The 16820-nt window shown below is 38.3% G+C and overlaps 1 protein-coding gene and 1 long non-coding RNA gene across 7 annotated transcripts in view; one reads left to right on the top strand and one right to left on the bottom strand.

Annotated features, from left to right (window-relative positions):
- BICD1 (BICD cargo adaptor 1) overlaps window positions 1–16820 on the top strand; it is a 93064-nt gene that overhangs the window by 32324 nt on the left and 43920 nt on the right. For all 6 annotated transcript variants that reach the window (XM_039332960.1, XM_039332968.1, XM_039332978.1 and 3 more), the window contains one exon: window positions 15239–15451. In XM_039332960.1, the coding sequence (XP_039188894.1) occupies window positions 15239–15451 (213 nt within the window). The remainder of the gene's footprint in view (window positions 1–15238; window positions 15452–16820) is intronic.
- On the bottom strand, window positions 348–11392 carry LOC120303465. Its single transcript, XR_005555466.1, has 2 exons — window positions 11085–11392; window positions 348–1358 (listed from the first exon to the last, which is right to left on the bottom strand). It is a non-coding gene; the product is annotated as an uncharacterized LOC120303465 (long non-coding RNA).

Here is a 16820-nt window from a genome sequence, read left to right as displayed (position 1 = left end):
GTGGATGCTGCTTCCGGAAGTCCATTCTGGGCCCGGGCAACAAAAAAGTAGCTACCGGTTCTGCCGAAGTGGTGGGAATGGGCTGAATCCCACCACTGTGTGACTTGGGGCAAACAAAGAGAAGGGGTCCAGATCTCTATTGATAAATGGACACTTTATTCAGCTGAACAAAGGTGTGTCCTCCCATAAGATTAGAAGAACTCCTAATGGAATTGGAAGCAAGTATATGTAGATCTTGATATATAGATACAGATAGATAGATAGATAGATAGATAGATAGATAGATAGATAGATAGATAGATAGATAGATAGATAGATAGATAGAAGAAAGAGGCAAAGTCCAATTCTTTTTGAGTTACATGTTTATTCAGATCTGGACAAGGGTAGATTTGCCCATAAGGCTGGGAAGAGTCCTGAATGATTTTTTTCAACAAGCGTTTATACCTTACATGGTTACACAAGCAGGAAATACAGCTGTTTGTACAAAAGTAAAGTACAGAAGTTACTGAAACTGTGCCCATATCCTACTGCAATACATATTTTGAGCAAGCCTTTCTCTCAAAACTGTTGTTGTTTCCCCATCGTTCTTCCCCTTAGTTGGGACATGTGCAATATATTTTATTTCATTTCATTTCGGTATACAAATCTTAATCATCAGAATCCTGATCAACATAATCCCCCCTTTGAGCATTGCAGAGAAGTACCGCTTAGGAAGTGTAGCTATGGGATGGATATGCTTCTGAGGGCAAGCTTGCATGCACAACAATGTAAAACATAGACAGCAACACAAAAAGAGAACCAGGAAAACAATGAAGAGTAAAACCAAGAATATTTCATTAAACCATCTCCACCCAGGCAACCAATCTAGCAAACATTTTACCATTCAAATGGGTAATTTTAATCACCTGTACATTGGTTATCTCACAGCTCTCATAGTCTTCCCCCCCCCAGTGAAAAATGGAAATGATTAGAAGGACAGAACAAAAGGAGTAAAAAATTGACGAGGCAATTGAGCAGGAACAATCTGATAAAATATGGTGGCATTTGGACATGCAGTACAAGAATGCAGCTGTTTGAATAAAAGCTTCATCCCAAGGTCATATTCAGCACGAGGGGCTACAGTCCAATCATCATTATCCCTATCAGCAGGTGGAAAAGAGGTCTTTGGGCAGGTGTGATGGATGCAAGTCCGGATGCTGGCAAATGTGACCGTAGTGGATGTGGTAAGAAGAATGAGATAGGGGGCCTTCCACGTCTCAGAAAGCAGATCGTCGGTAGGCAGATCATCAGTAGTCCAGAATTTCACTAGTACCCAGTCTCCAGGGCAGAACATGGATGGTCTAAACCTGTCTGAACAGCTTCAGAAATAGAAGAGACATTGTTAGTCAGAGAATGAATATATTGCAGAAGAACATGGTCTCTGAAAGTAGGAAGAGAAGCAACTCTTATTCACCTTTGAAGTCTTACAAAAAATCAGAAAGGCAGCAGTGGTGGGATTCAAATATGTGAACAACAGGTTCTCTGTGGATGCCGCTTCCGGAAGTCCATTCTGGGCCTCAGTAACAAAAAAATAGCTACCGGTTCTGCCAAAGTGGTGCAAACCGGCTGAATCCCACCAATGGAAGGCAGGTACCCCTGAGAATTCTTGGAACACACTTGGTGCAATCCCCTTTCTGGGGTTCTGCAGAACCGGGCACCTGACTCCTTGCTGCTGGCTCACCAAATTTGTTGAGCAGAAATACTAGGTTTGGCCCAACATGAACAAAGAAGTCAAATCCAATTCTCTCAGGGTCATATGTCTTCTCAGATCTGGATAAAGGTGGGTTCTCCCACAAGGCTGGGAAGAACCCAGAATGATTTTTTTCAACAAGCTTTTATACTTTACTTGGTTACACAAGCAGGAAATACAGCTATTTGTACAAAAGTAAGTAAAATACAGAAGTTACTGAAATTGTGCCCATATCCTTTTGCAATACATATTTTGAGCAAGCCTTATTCTCAGAACCATTGTTGTTTCCATATCATACTTGCTCTTACTTAGAAACTGCAATTTATTTTAGTCATTTCAATATATGAATCTTAATCATCAGAATGCTGATCAACATTACCATAATAGAAAGGACATTAAGAGAAAATGCAGACTTTACAGAGCTAAGACTTACAGCGAAGAGATATAGGTAGTCTTGATTTACAACTGTTTTTTAAATGACTATTCCAAATTAAGACGGCCTCAGAAAAAGTGACATACAATTTGTTCTTGTACTTAGAACCATCCCTTATGACTGTTTGCTTAATCCCAACAGTCACATGATTGCAACTGAGTGCTTGGCAGTTGGCTGCAGTTGTAGCATCTTGAAGTTATGTGATCATGATTTGCGACCTTTTTTATGGGTTTTGGGCAAAAAAAAATGTCCATTGGGGAAACTGGATTCACTTAATGAATTGTGGATATAACATATTTACTTTAACCTTGATCAAATAAACCAACTTTAAATTCTTTCCTTTGCTGTCTTGCGGTCTCCTCACAAGGAGCAACTGTCTGGAGTACTTGTGGGCAATCCTAAATCCTTCCCTTGACAGAGAGGGATCACAAAGAGCCTGTCTTCATGCCAACTCGTTATTCTGCCAGGTCTTCAGTTTATCATTTCTTCCCCTGAAGTCAAAAAATAAATTGATTTTTGTTGGATAGCCATGGATTGTCAATGGATAAGCAGCAAAGATGTGTTTATAAGTCTTGATGAATCTTATTATAGAAAAGATAATTCAGGAAATGGAATGTTAATAGATATATGTAGAAAATAACAGTATTAAATAGAAATATATGTTTAGTGAAAATGAATGGACACATACATATTTTAAGAATCATAGTATGAACCTCAGTCAGATGCAAATTATATACTGTAAGTCTAAATTAATGTTTGCAACATGGTTGTAAAATTAAAAACAACTTAGCATAGCTACAAAATTCTACAAGTAATGTTGATGGGAAAGCATAATAAAGCTAATTTGCCAGAATTTACATAGTCTCAAGCAAGCAGAGTGGTAGAATGCACAGGTAATAAAGTTGCAAAATAGCATAGAAAATTACAGAGATATGAATTTGTAGTTAAAAAAACAAAGGATTCAGTCTGATTAAATGTTTCTCCTTGCAATAAACTGAGAGAATAAATATGTGATTGTTATTTAAAACCAAAATAAAAAAGAACAAACTTAATTTGTCCTACCTAAGAGCATTTTGAAACAAAGCTTATGCCTGCCTCTCTTTGTCTCTGTCTCTTTCTCTTTCTCTCTCTCTCTCTCTCTCTCTCTCTTTCTCTCCCATAACACACAAAAAATGAATGAAATTATAGAACCCAATTATGAATTATAAAATCAGAAAGTTGGACACTATGGGATAATACTGGGCTATCGAATAGGAATACAAAACTTACAAAATTTTGGACTTAAAAACAGAAAAATCAATTATAGTATTTTTTGTAGTATTTTATTTTCTAATTTTACATTTAAGTATTTAAAAAACAATGTGGTGACTGAGTTAATCAATAATTCAATAGCATACAAATCTCAAGGTACCACATCAAATATTTCCTCTCTTTTTTCCTTAATATTTACTGTCTCATATTTGAACTAACACAGTTCTTATTATATCAATTGAGTAAAAATAGCATTATTACATTTATCAATAAAATTTAGCTTATACATATCCTAGTTGCTTTTACATTCAATGTTTATAGACAATCAATGTCCTGTTATTAGTTTTTCTCAATTTTTAATTCCTCATCAATATTCAAATTTAACTTTTAATATTTATACTTCCAAGTTTTAAGTGACCAAAGTTTTCTTTATCTCAATTCATAATAAAATCTAGTATTCAAAATACACATCTTGTCTATTTGAATATATTCTATTTTAATTAGTAATATAAAATTCTCTCTAATAAATCAACCCCAATTTTCTTCAGCCTTATTCTAGCTTTCTTCTTTTGCCAGCTCGCCTTCCATGTCAGTGCTTTTAAGTCATCAAATAGATCTCCCTCTGTTGTTATATATATTATTTGAAATAAGAGAGACCATCCAGTCACCATTTTTTTGGAAGGGCTAATGAATCGTCTCTCTGTTATTCCAAATCCCCATAGTTGTCCTAATACGTTTGTTTTCTCTTCGATCTGTTCTTCTTGCTCCTCAAATTTCTTCTGATTTATATAGAAAGTCTTTTCCATTTTCAGTGTTGTCAATCCCTTTTCTGGATTTTCCATTGATTGTATTTGTTGGTCAGTTGAATCCTCTATCATAGTATTTAATTGTTCCATTTCTTCTTTATCTTTTGCATAGTTGATTCTTTGATTGTGGTCAAAGTTTGGGTTCGTATATTAGGCTGACATCTTGTTCTTTTCTGTAGCATCTTATTTCATCACAAGCTGAAAGAATGGTTTCATGTATTTTTATAATCCTTTTTCCAATTTTATTTCTTTTTTGTAAATAAAAAACAAAGTCTTTTGTAAAGATAAGAATCTTTTGGTTCCCAAATTTTAGCATATAAATCCAGTTAGATTAAGGTTATTCTTTCAGTGTTTTAACTCCCCTGGATAGTCAGTTGCCGCTATTCTTAGAGGGTGGGATAGAAGTTCACTTCCCTCTCACAGGGGGAAAATGCTTTGGGCAGCTTTTACAGGAAAAGAAAATACTTGGGATTGAAAAGAGATTCACCCAGTCTCATCTACGCTGCTTTAGAAGTGCCTGAGGTAAATTTGACTTCGGCTGTCTGCAGCCTAGTGACGAGCCATATTTCTATGGTCGGTCTTTGGTCCGCCAGTTTGGAGGGCTGCTCGGATCGAGCAGAAGTGCTACTGTCATCGTACAATCAAGCGGGGATCCTCTCCTTGCTTGTTGCCCATACAGGGCGACTCTCGACCCTTTCCAGAGTCCCCCAGCAGAGCGAAACCTAACGCAGAAGACGGAGCTCGTCTTCCAGCATCCGCGGCAGCCACGATGGCAAACCAGAAGTCATAAATTATAGTATTTTGATATTAATGCAAATCAGCCTAGTTTTACAAGTAAATACTTGATATGTCAGAAATCTACAAAGAAAAATAGAAAGAAATTGCCACATTGGTCAGAAGGGTTTATTGAAAATAAATTGAGTCATCTGAATTAGCAGCAGTTTCAGAACAGGCTATTGACACATAGTCAGATCAGAACCAGGAAGTCCTGAAAAATCTAAGAAAGATAGTCTACCTGAAAGAATAACTTGAATGGTTAAAGTCCAGAGTCTGGTTTAGTGGTTAAGTCACCAGGCTAGAAAGCAAAAAACCATGAGTTCAGGTCCCACCTTAGGCATGAAAGCCAGCTAGGTAACCTTGGGCCAGCCACTCTCTCTCACCTCACAGGGTTGTTGTTGTGAGAAAAATAGGAGGAGGCAGGAGCTCACTGCCTTGGTTATGTATATATAAAAAATAAAGGTTGAATATAAATGAAATAAATAACTGATCCCAATTCATGAAAAGAAGCACAGAGATTGACTGCTGTCTTCCAGTGAAAAGATGACCAACTGACAACATGCCCAGGGAAGGATCCCTGAGGGGTTTTCCCCCTGGAATGGAACTTGAACTTATTTCTTCAACTTACCAACAGAAGGAACCAGCATTTCTTTAGTTTATATGACTCTCCCGGGTTAGGGAAAGTCCTAAAATCATCTCACAAGATCCTCCAATACAGCAACAGGTCTGCAAATAGCTAAATCCATCTCACATGTTTCTTGTTTACAGTCTCTATTCACAAGACATAATGACTCATCTAGCATATGCAGATTTTGTGATGGCCAATCACTGTTTGTGCCAGAGAAGTTTTAATTGCTTACTTCCAGGCTCTTTGGAATCAGCCATTTTCACCTTTCAATGATGCAATTTATGTGGATTGACAAGTGAATTTTTAATCCTCAATGACACATTAATTACCCCTAGCTAATTTTTTGCAGGGCAATGACTTCTGGGCAATTCTTTACATTAGAGATGGAAATCATGTGACCTTTTAATGCTCTTTCAGGTGTGAATTGTACTGACTTAAGGAGAAAGGACATCCTGTAGTTCAGCAGCCCCCAACCTTTTGGGCATCAGGGACCAGTTCCAAGGAGAAAGGTTTTTCCATGGACCAGAGGGGATGTGGTTTTATATGCTGCCAGCATCCTGCAGATGGGGTTTTGCTTGTTTGCGTGGCCCAGTTGCTGGCATGCTGCGGATCGGTGCTGGTCCATGGACCAGGGACTCGGGACCCCTACTGTAGTTGGTATTAGGACAGAACCAGAACATAATGGTAGGGCATTGTCCCAGATGGTATCTCTGGGCTGAGAAGATGTGATTGAGTGATTGAGCTGGTTCTGAAAGTGCAGGCAATGATTAGACTATGCAAGGTGTTTGATGAGCATTTTGTTTAATCTTGGTTTTTGGATAAACTCATCCCCCAGAAATGGGTGTTATATGTTCTGCTCATTTACGGCTTAGCTGATCTGAACTCATCAAAATAAAGTATGTTCAATAAACTGTGGTTAAGCAAACCATGATTTATGTTATGTGATTTTTTTTTACAGATGTATGAATTAAATTAAATAACAATATAATAATAAACAATTATTCACCTTTAGCTGGTCCATTAAATATATTAATCTCTTTCAAATCACAATGGTTGCATTTACAGTATATACAGTATATTAAACCCATGATAAACAATGGCCATGGATTATTTATTTATGTCCTATTTTTCTTATTTTATAAACAAGGTGGTGAACATATCTAATACTCCAGGTAGAGCAAGTAGATTAAGTATGCCAGGTTAGAACTATGGAAAAGTAAACGTATATTAATTATGGATTTGTCTCTCATAGTTTAAAAGTATAATGGAAAGAATATCAAACCTTCCCTACCATTCAATTTCCCTTGTTTCTCAGGCAGGTCCCAATCTCACAGTCATTTCAAGGGCAAAAGGTGAGAAATTACTCTAAAACAAAAGTTAACAAACTTGATCAATGGATTGAAATTGTCCAAAGGTGCCAACATATTCAGGTAAACATTTGTTTCAGGAAGCCAGATTTTCATCTATTAGTAAACAAAATTTCCTTTCTTCCATGAGATTGCCATTTCTATCTTTAATGCTAATTGAGAAGGAAATTAGCAGTAAACTACAGCTCAGCAGGGTAGCTGACCCTAGAGAAGGTTGGCCAACTGTGGTCCCTTATGGTCTTCAACATCCAGGAATTTTGGGAGTTGAAGTCCACAGGTTGTAAAGGAGTCATAATTGCACATTCCTGCCCTAGAGGTTACCTGGCCCTAGAGTGCCCCCTTTTGAAGAACTGGTCAACTTTCTAAAAGTCCTAAAAGGCGGGCTTTTTTTGCCTACCTTCAGAGAACAAAGGCAAGGTTTTCCTATATAAGGGGTTTGTTGGAGAGAGCTCTGGGTGTCCACCTCTGATTGCTGACCTGACACTCTGTATTGTGCTCTTGGAAAAACTTCAACTTTTATGCCTCATCTACTGGACCTTCAAAGGTAGATTTCTGAAGTTGGGGAGAGGAAATTGGAGCCAACAGCAGTATGAATTTACACTTTTGGAAGTCAGTAAACCCCCCCAGAGAAGGAAATATTTGGGAGGATATTAAAAAAGACAGAATATTATATTTTCCCAAGGGAATCGTGGAGAAAAAAATCTTAGGGGAGGTAGAAACCAGCTCCCAGTGTCCTCCCCCCCCAGCAGGCCAGCTTTTAGAAATGCAGATTTGGGGCCACCTGTTCATAAGCAAAATGCCTTCAGCCCCAGAGAAGGTTTGAGCTGATGGGATTAGAAAAACAAAGACTCCAGGACAGGAACATGACCTTTAGGACATAATAGTATTAACTCACCACCATTAGAATATCAAAAGGGCGCACTCAAGCTCAGGTCAAAGTACATGGCACAGGAACCTCAGATACAAAGCCCAAAGAAGGTATAAAAACCCACCCAATCCCAGCTCCATTTAGGAAGCCACCCCAGAAACATGCTGTGTCATTGAAGTTTCTGGCAACTAAATAAACAACAACCTTCTTTCCTAAGCAGCCTCCATTTTTATTTTAAGTGTCTTAGCCTCCGTTTTGTTTACTCTCGGCTTGGACTGGATCTGAAGATTTTTTCTTTTCAACACTTTAAAGCAGAATTTCTCAACTTTGGCAAATTTAACATGGACCCCATGCTGGCAGGGGAATTTTGGGAGTCAAAATTCTCACATCTTATAGTGGATATGGTTGAGAAACATTGCTTTAAAGTAAAAATGATATACAATTCAAATTTGATGAACATGATAAAAACCAAAGTTCAAAATTAAAATGTTAGAACTTAAGTACAAAATACTATGATGAAGGTAATCTCTTTTAATGCAAAGTTTAGGAGATGTAATTAAACATAAAAGAATTGCAAACATTCTGAAATCAATGTCACCAGCAATAGTAATGCTGCAAGAAATAGATGCAATTAAAGGTAAATCACAGATATTTAAATATTTGTGGCTTGGACATCAAGTTTCTTATGCATCTGGATATAAATGTAAGAGTTACTAAATTTTAAATCCATATAAACTTTACACGATTCCAGTGGTCACTATATTTTCATATCTGGCTTGTTTTGTAAGCGAGAAATTACCTTTGCGTTGGCTTAAGCACCTAAGAAGTGATAAGTACTGTTTGTGTATAAAATACTGTATAAAATATTGAACAAGTTATCAAAACTTGCAATGTGGGAAATAGTAACAGGCAAAGATTCATGGTATAACAATGTCTGATTTTAAATTTTGACAATATAAGTATCAAACGTATGGTTTTCGGAAGACCTGGTTTTGCCACCAGGAATGGAGGTTTTATGGTATCATTTTAAAGAGGCTCCCCTACAGAGGGTGATACATGATTACTACATTCCTCTTTCTGTTTGTGCTTTGTACTGTAAGGTTTTCCCCTTGATCTCACAAACTTCTCTGTGCTACTCAGAAATTTCAAAGAGCCAAAAGAAACTCCTGAGCCGAGGTTCCAGCAAAGAAAACAACTTTATTTTGGCCAAGATAGAGTTGGGTAACCTTCTCCCTCTTCGTGACTGCTTAGCGGGACGAAGGCACACCCAGAAGAGTTTTCTTCTACTATTTATACTCTTTGAGAACAAAGAGATCCAGGTCTCTGTACCAGGAGCAAGGAAGCACAGAAAAACAAATTCCAAGATGATGACTCATATATCAATCCAGGTTCCAACCGTAACTCATTTCCCTCCCCCTCCTCCTTATTTCTTGGACCACTGGACCTTACCTTGCTTTTTCCATGTAAGCAATCTCCTGTATATTTGGCATGAGACATTGCTTTTTCAATATACATGAAACACTTGCTTTTATGTAAGTAATTTCCTGATATGAGGCACTTGTAAGGTTGCTTGCATATAAGCAAATTTATATAAAAAGGCTACAAACTAATACAACTAATGTCAAACTTAAATATAATAAAATCATAAACATAATAAAACCATAAGCATAATAAAATCATAAGTACAATAAAGCCCCTTCAGTACATTCTAGTTTTGTAATGGTTTTAAATTTTTTAATAATAATTGTTTTGATCTATCCCTCTGTTGATGCAGCCTAGGACTGCATTGACTTCTTTGGCAGCTGCCTGCATACTGTTGGCTCATACTTCAGTGATGGTCCACCAGGACACCTAGATTCCTCTTAGACTTACTACTGTTGAGCCAGGTACTTGCCTATTCTGTATCTGTGCATTTGGTGTTTCCTGCCTGAACTGCAACTTGTTTGATAAGGCCTGTCTAGAAGGTGGCTCAGGATTCCAAAGACAAACAAACTCACTTGGGATTCCAGGAATAAAAACAAAGTGTTTGCAAAGGCTGGTGGACTTAATGATGCAGGAGAATAAGCCACACACACACTTTTTAAAAGCATACATTTATACCCTTTTCCAAAGCATATTCCTCCCCCCCCCTATTGCACTCAACAGCCCACCTGCTCATCTCGGTCAGCTAATCTGAAGTGCCTAAACTGAATACATTTCCTTTCTCCCTCCCAGGAAGACCCTTGCACCTGCTATACCTATTGTGCTTAATCATGACCTACTTTTTGCTAGCATAAGCTCTATCTTTATTTTTTGTATTTCCTCTGCTGGCTTCCTAAGAATTAGCTACATGTCTGATATCAAAGCAACAATCTCACATATGTCAAATTCTTACTTCTAAAGGCTCAAGTAACTCCATTTTGCAACTATTAAGCATACTGCTTAAGTTTCAGCTAGGCCATTAGGATTAAATTTCTTCATAGGATACTGCTAATGTTTTGCTGCACTGGCCTATATGTCTCTAAAATAAATGAGTTTGTTCTTTCACATCACCCACCTTGGAAGGATATCTGTTCTGTATTCATTAACTGATTTCTGATCTATTATATTATCCCTTACAGCAGAAGTCCCCAACCTTTTGGGCACCAGGGACCGGTTCCGTGGAGAGAAGTTTTTCCATGGATCAGAGGGTGCGTGGTTTTGTGTGCTGCTTGCATCCCATGTATGGGGCTTTGCTTGTTTGTGTGACTGGTTGCTGACATGCTGTGGCCCCATACTGGTCCATGCATCGGGGGTTGGGGACCCTGCCTTACAGGGCCCAATACTCAAGTCTGTCAAGATCCTTCTGACTCTTGAGTCTGTCTTCCAAAATGTTAGCAACTCCCCCCAACTTTGTGCCATCTGCAAATTTGATGAGCGCCCCTTCTATCCCCTCATCTAAGTCATTTAGGAAGATACTGAAGAGCACTGGGCCCAAGACAGAACCTTGAGGTACCCAGATGCATGCTTCTCTCCGCGTTGTTCCATTAAGTATCACATGCTGAGTGCAGTTGGTCAGCCAACTGAAAATCCATCTGGTGGTGGTACTGTCTACCCATGTTACTCTCTTACCAAGAAATAGGCTACAGTTTACTTTATCAAATGCCTTACTGAAGTGTAAATATATTATATTCACAGAATTTCCTTGATACACTAATTTAGTCACTTTATCAAAGAAGATAACAAAATTTGTTTGGCATGACTTACTTTTAACAACACCATGTAGGCTTCTAGTTCATTGCTAGGTGCTCACAGATCTGCTGCTTGATTATCTTTTCCAGGTCTTTCCCAAGCTAATTGATCTGCAGTTTCTTGGATCCATTTTTCTCATTTTTGAAGGTTGAAACAACATCAGCTTTTTTCCAGTCCTCTGACAGTTCCCCATGCTCCAGGACCTCTGAAAGGTCCCTTCCAACTGTGATGTTCTGATATTTTTTATTCTAGTCTGTCTACTAGCTGAGGATGTTTTTGGCCTTCTATTATTGGATTATGCTTACAACAAGGAAAGGAAGATCTGTATCTTAATATAATAATGTCGGATCCTATCAGTAACTGGCTCCCAAATAGACAAATGTGCATATCATGTAGCAAAGGAAACCACGTTTCTTCCTTTTTGCTATAGAAAAGAGATTCCGCTAACCATAGATAAGGAAGTTTGGTGTAATTTTGATATAAAAGAACATTTAAACAGGATACAAAATAACAATGTCATGCTAGGAGGAACAGGATATGCAGACCAGATGTTCATGCTGGTAGAACAAAAAGTATTGAGATAAGTGATGCATTCTGATTGGCTGAATTATTAAAAGACATATAAAAGGATGGAGAAAACCATTCTCTGGAGCAGCCTCCAATTCAAAGCAACTTTGGGTGAATAAATACATTTTGACTCTCCACTGATTGTCTGGTGATTTCTATTAAATTCACAGCTTTGGAACGAACAGAGACTAGACTAGAAGACCTCCAACGTCCCTTCCAACTCTATTATTATTACTATTATTATTATTACTATTATTATTATTACTATTATTATTATTATTATTATAGAAAAGAAAGGAATCTCATCCTTCTGAAAAAGTGTAACGCCTATAGGATCTTTTTTAACACTGATTTCTTTTGATCAGAAACTTAGGTGTTTTATAATTGTTCAGTCAGCAGTATCTGGGTATTGAATAAATGATATCATCCATTCTAAACCATGCAAATTGTGGAACTCTCTTTGATCATACTGAAATTCTTATCCATATACAAATAATCAAGATACTTATAATTTTATAATGGTTTCATCTTAATTATCTTTTATGCTTCTTGTTCAATTGTTAGTTTTGCTATGACTTCATGTGCTGTACATTAAAATAAAATGTATTATTTTTATTGGATTTATTTAGCTTTTATGGTGCTGATTTTCATTTGTTTTCAATTGTATTTTATAAAATTGATGAGAGAACTTTGTTTAAATAATAAATAATGTCATAAAGTTATATTTAAATTTTATGATCATTATTAATTTCAGTTCTGCCTTTACAAAACAAAATGCTGCTCATCATACTTTGTGTTGCCATGTAGCTTGAGGTCTTGCTAGAAAAACAATAGATTAGTTATTTAAAATAATGTCTGTTGTTTTAAAATTAATATTCAATCTGCTTGTTGACATTGGATTTTATCTAAATCCAGTAGCTGTATGTGCTTTAAATTTTGGTGGTTGAATTCCAAGATTCTAGGTGGATCACATTAATGAAGCCAATGAGTTTGTTTAAGACTCATTTCTCCTTTGTGGATTTTGAAAGCAGTAAAATGTTGCAAATTCCCAGAAGCAGAAGCAATATACAAGATTAACTTGCTCTTGTTAACAACAAAGAACAAAGCTGAATGCAAGAGACCAATAAAGACAGAATGATGAACTTGTGGTCCTTTGGATTGTTTTTATTGTTAGTTCTTACATCCAATTGATATGGCCAGCCATGGAAGTTATTGCTGACCTGCCCAAATTTAGAGGAATTTGGTTGGTGAAACTATTGTTAATATTTAGGTTTTTAAAAACCTGTTCTTAATAGCTCCCACAGTTTATAAATACATTATCTACCGTATTTTCCGACATATAAGACAACTGGGCGTATAAGATGACCCCCAACTTTTGAGAAGATTTTCATGGTTTAGAAAGTTGCCTTATACGCCAGAAAATACGGTAATTTAAAAGGTATATACTGACCACCAGCCATGCAATTGTATTATAACTATTATCTTTTTGGAATTTTGAAATATACTTTTTCACCATAGTTTCAATTTCTAATGCAATTAATGCTTTTTAGGAAAAAGGAAACAAGGTAACCACAAACTCCCAGTTAAAAAAAATTAATATTTTCCAAAAATGGGTGACTCTTTGACACAGGTTTTATATAGTTTTTTTTAATATCATCTTGTGTTGCCCCTTTTATTTGCATTTAATCTTAAGAGTGACAGGGAAAAAAAACTGCATGCTGAATTGGAACTATATTTAATGATTCTACCACAGCAGTGCCTATTGCTAAAGAAAAAACTTGCCTCCAGAAGTTGTGGGTACTCCACAACTTCTGTCCCTGTCCTGCCGCAGGGATGACAGGGACAGCCAGGCATCTCACCCCCCCCCCCCGCAGTTCCTTCATGGGATTCCCCGTCAGGCAGAAGAGCAGCGGCGGCCTGGATGCCTGGATTCCCCAGCGGGGGGTGGAAGTGTTTCCAGGGCAACAGAAGCCTTGTTTTATTGGCATATTGGCGTGGGACACTTAAACTCTCATCCGGACAGCCAATCTCCACGCCAAGAGGTGAGGAGCATGGGGTGCAGGATACGGGGGAGCTTGCTTTGATGTACTCGTAAGCGGTTGAGGGGGGGCTGCCACCCCTGCCCCCACAATGACATAGTTAATAACAATCTGATCAGGCTTCGCTGCATGGCTGCACCCCCTCCCCCCACGTACTTTGTTCTGGTGCCTTTGGAGAGAGAGAGAGAAGGGAGAGAAAGCGCGCGCGCATGTGTTTATGTGTGTGAGAGAGAGGGAGGGAGGGAGGGCTCCGCTTTTTGTAAGTTTGCTTGCTCCGTCTGTGAGGCTCTCCGTTCCCCACACTTTTGCTGGCTAGCACCTCGCCTTCCTCCTCTTCCTCTTCCTTTTCCCTCCTGGCTCGCCTTCCTGTGTCCGAGGTGGCCTACATGTTGCAGTGCGAATTGGCAGCCCGGATGCTCGTTTAAATGTCCCCTGCAGCCAAATAGCCCTGGAAAACGCCAGGGAGAAAGAGGCGGAGCTAGAAGGCCTGCCTGGGGTGAGCCGCGGTAAGGCGCCCGAGAAGAAGTGGGCACGTAAAGGCAGCCAGATTACCTTGTCCCATTCCGCCCTGGGAAATATTTCTCCGTTTCTGGTGAAAACCGTTGCTCTGTGCCGCGAAGGGCTGCTGCGCTTAAAATGAAATAATTTCTGGGGTTATTTTTTGATATGCTAAGGTGGGGCTTTTTACCTCTGGACCTTTAAGCAAAATGCCATGTTACTTTTTCTTGTTCCTCTAATGGCCCCACTTGCAAAATTCTTGATTGCAAATCCAGTTCTTATAACTGAACCGTTTGTGGCCAACCTCTTTGGTTTCTTTAGGTACCCGTATTTTCCGGTGTATAAGACGACTGGGCGTATAAGACGATCCCCAACTTTTGAGAAGATTTTCATGGTTTAGAAAATCGTCTTATACACCGGAAAATACGATACTTTCTTTTAAAATAGTCAGTATGACTTTAAGGAGTAAAGGTTGTGAGTGCTTCATCACTGGAAGCTTTCAAGAAGAGACTGGACAGCCACTTGTCAGAAATGGTATAAGGTCTCCTGCTTGAGCAGGAGGTTGGACTAGATGACCTACAAGGTCCCTTCCAACTCTGTTATTCTGCATTCTGTAAAATAGTCAACATGATTCTACGGAGCAAAGGTAGTCCGACTTACAACCATTCCAAATTATAACGGCACTGAAAAAAGTGGCATATGACTAATCCTTGCACTTATAACTATCAGCATCCCCATGGTCACATGATCAAAATTTGAGTGCTTGGCAACTGGCATGTATTTATGACAGTTGCAGAATTCCAGGATCACATGATCGCCATTTGTGACCTTCCCATTGGCTTCCAACAACCAAAGCCAATGGAGAAAGCTGCATTCACTTAATGACCTCATGATTCATTTAACCACAGCGATTCACTTAACAATTGTGGCAAAAAAGGCTATAAAATCAGGTGCAACTCATTTAACAACTGCCTTGCGTAACAACAGAAATTCATAAATTGAGGACTACCTGTTCGCTTGTATGTTTACTTATTTATTTAATGGGCTCTTATTTTAATCTTGCAGGCCTTTGGACACTCATTCTCAGTCCACCGTAAAGTAGCGGAAGATGGTGAGACCAGGGAAGAGACACTACTTCAGGAGTCGGCATCAAAGGAAGCTTATTACCTTGGGAAGATTTTGGAAATGCAAAACGAGCTGAAACAAAGTAGAACTGTGGTTACCAACGTTCAAGCAGAGAATGAACGGTTGACAGCAATTATGCAGGACTTGAAAGAGGTAAATCAGGTTAAGAACATGTGAAACATATTTTAATTTAATGTAGTTTGAAAACACATGATTTAAAGATAGGATGCATAAGTTCCCTGAACTGGATTTACTCACATACTCTTGTTTCTCAAGAAATGCCTACAGTAGTCCTCAACTTGGTGACCATTCAAAGTTACAACATACCATTAGATGGGATATTATATTATTAACTAGATGTTTGAATATGGTGGAGGATAATTGCTATAAATAGAAGTACTATCATAATGTTGAAAGAAAAGTCTTCATTCTGGTTCATCCAAGCCGGGGATAAATAAACAACATGGCGACTGCTTTGGGAAGAAGGTTACAGTTTATTGAAGAGCTAAACTGAAAGATGGTTCTGGCAGGAAGGAGGAGAAAAATCAAAGGCTGAGCACATGTGGAGTAGGTTTTTATATCCTCTGAAGGCCTTTTGTTTGGAATAATTTCCTGTTCCTGTGGCATGAACTTTGAACTGAGTCTGAGTGTGCTTTTTTAGGCCTTGGTATCTGTGGTTTAATCCTATTATGTCCCAAAAGTCATATCCTGTTTCCCTGGGGCCCAACCAAACAGAGGAAATAGAGGAACTTTTTGCTAGTCAGCTAACTAAGCTATGTAGAAAGCACATCACAATAGTAATGGGGGACTTTAACTATCCTGACATCAACTGGGAGACAAACTCCGCACCAAGTGGAAGATCAAGCAGGTTCCTGGCAAACCTAGCAGACAACTTTGTCTCCCAAAAAGTAGAGAAGGGAACTAGGGGATTAGCCATTTTGGATCTAATTCTCACTAACAGAGATGAAATGATAGACGGTGTTGAAGCCATAGGAACCCTGGGAGGAAGTGATCATGCAATATTAGAATTCATCATTATGGAAGCACAAGCAATAGAACACAGTCAAACTAGAGTCTTGGACTTCAAGAGAGCTAATTTCAATAAACTTAGAGAGGGCTTGGGAAGGATTCCATGGATGAGAATCCTCAAGGGGAAAACAACTCAAGAAGCTTGGGAAATTTTGAAAAATGAGATAATAAAAGCACAGTCTAGCACAATACCAACAAAGAGGAAAAATAACAGCTCTCAAAAGAAACCAGCATGGCTGCATAAAGAACTCTCTGACAAATTGAAAGATAAAAAGGACAAGTATAGAAAGTGGAAAGAGGGGAACATAACTAAGTCAGAATATCAGCAAATAGCCCGAGCCTGCAAAGATGAAGTGAAGAAAGCCAAGGCTCAAAATGAACTAAGGCTTGCGACCAAAGTCAAAAATAACAAAAAAAGCTTCTTTCAACATGTAAAAAACAAGAAAAAAGTGAAGGAAATGATTGGTCCATTAGTGGGTGGAAGTGGCAAGAA

The sequence above is a fragment of the Crotalus tigris genome, unplaced genomic scaffold (genome assembly GCF_016545835.1).
Source record: "Crotalus tigris isolate CLP2741 ecotype Arizona unplaced genomic scaffold, ASM1654583v1 scf7180000017625.6296891, whole genome shotgun sequence".
NCBI lineage: Eukaryota > Metazoa > Chordata > Lepidosauria > Squamata > Viperidae > Crotalus > Crotalus tigris.
The sequence above is the reverse complement of the archived record's forward strand: the minus strand, read 5'-3'. Positions and strand labels throughout refer to the sequence as shown.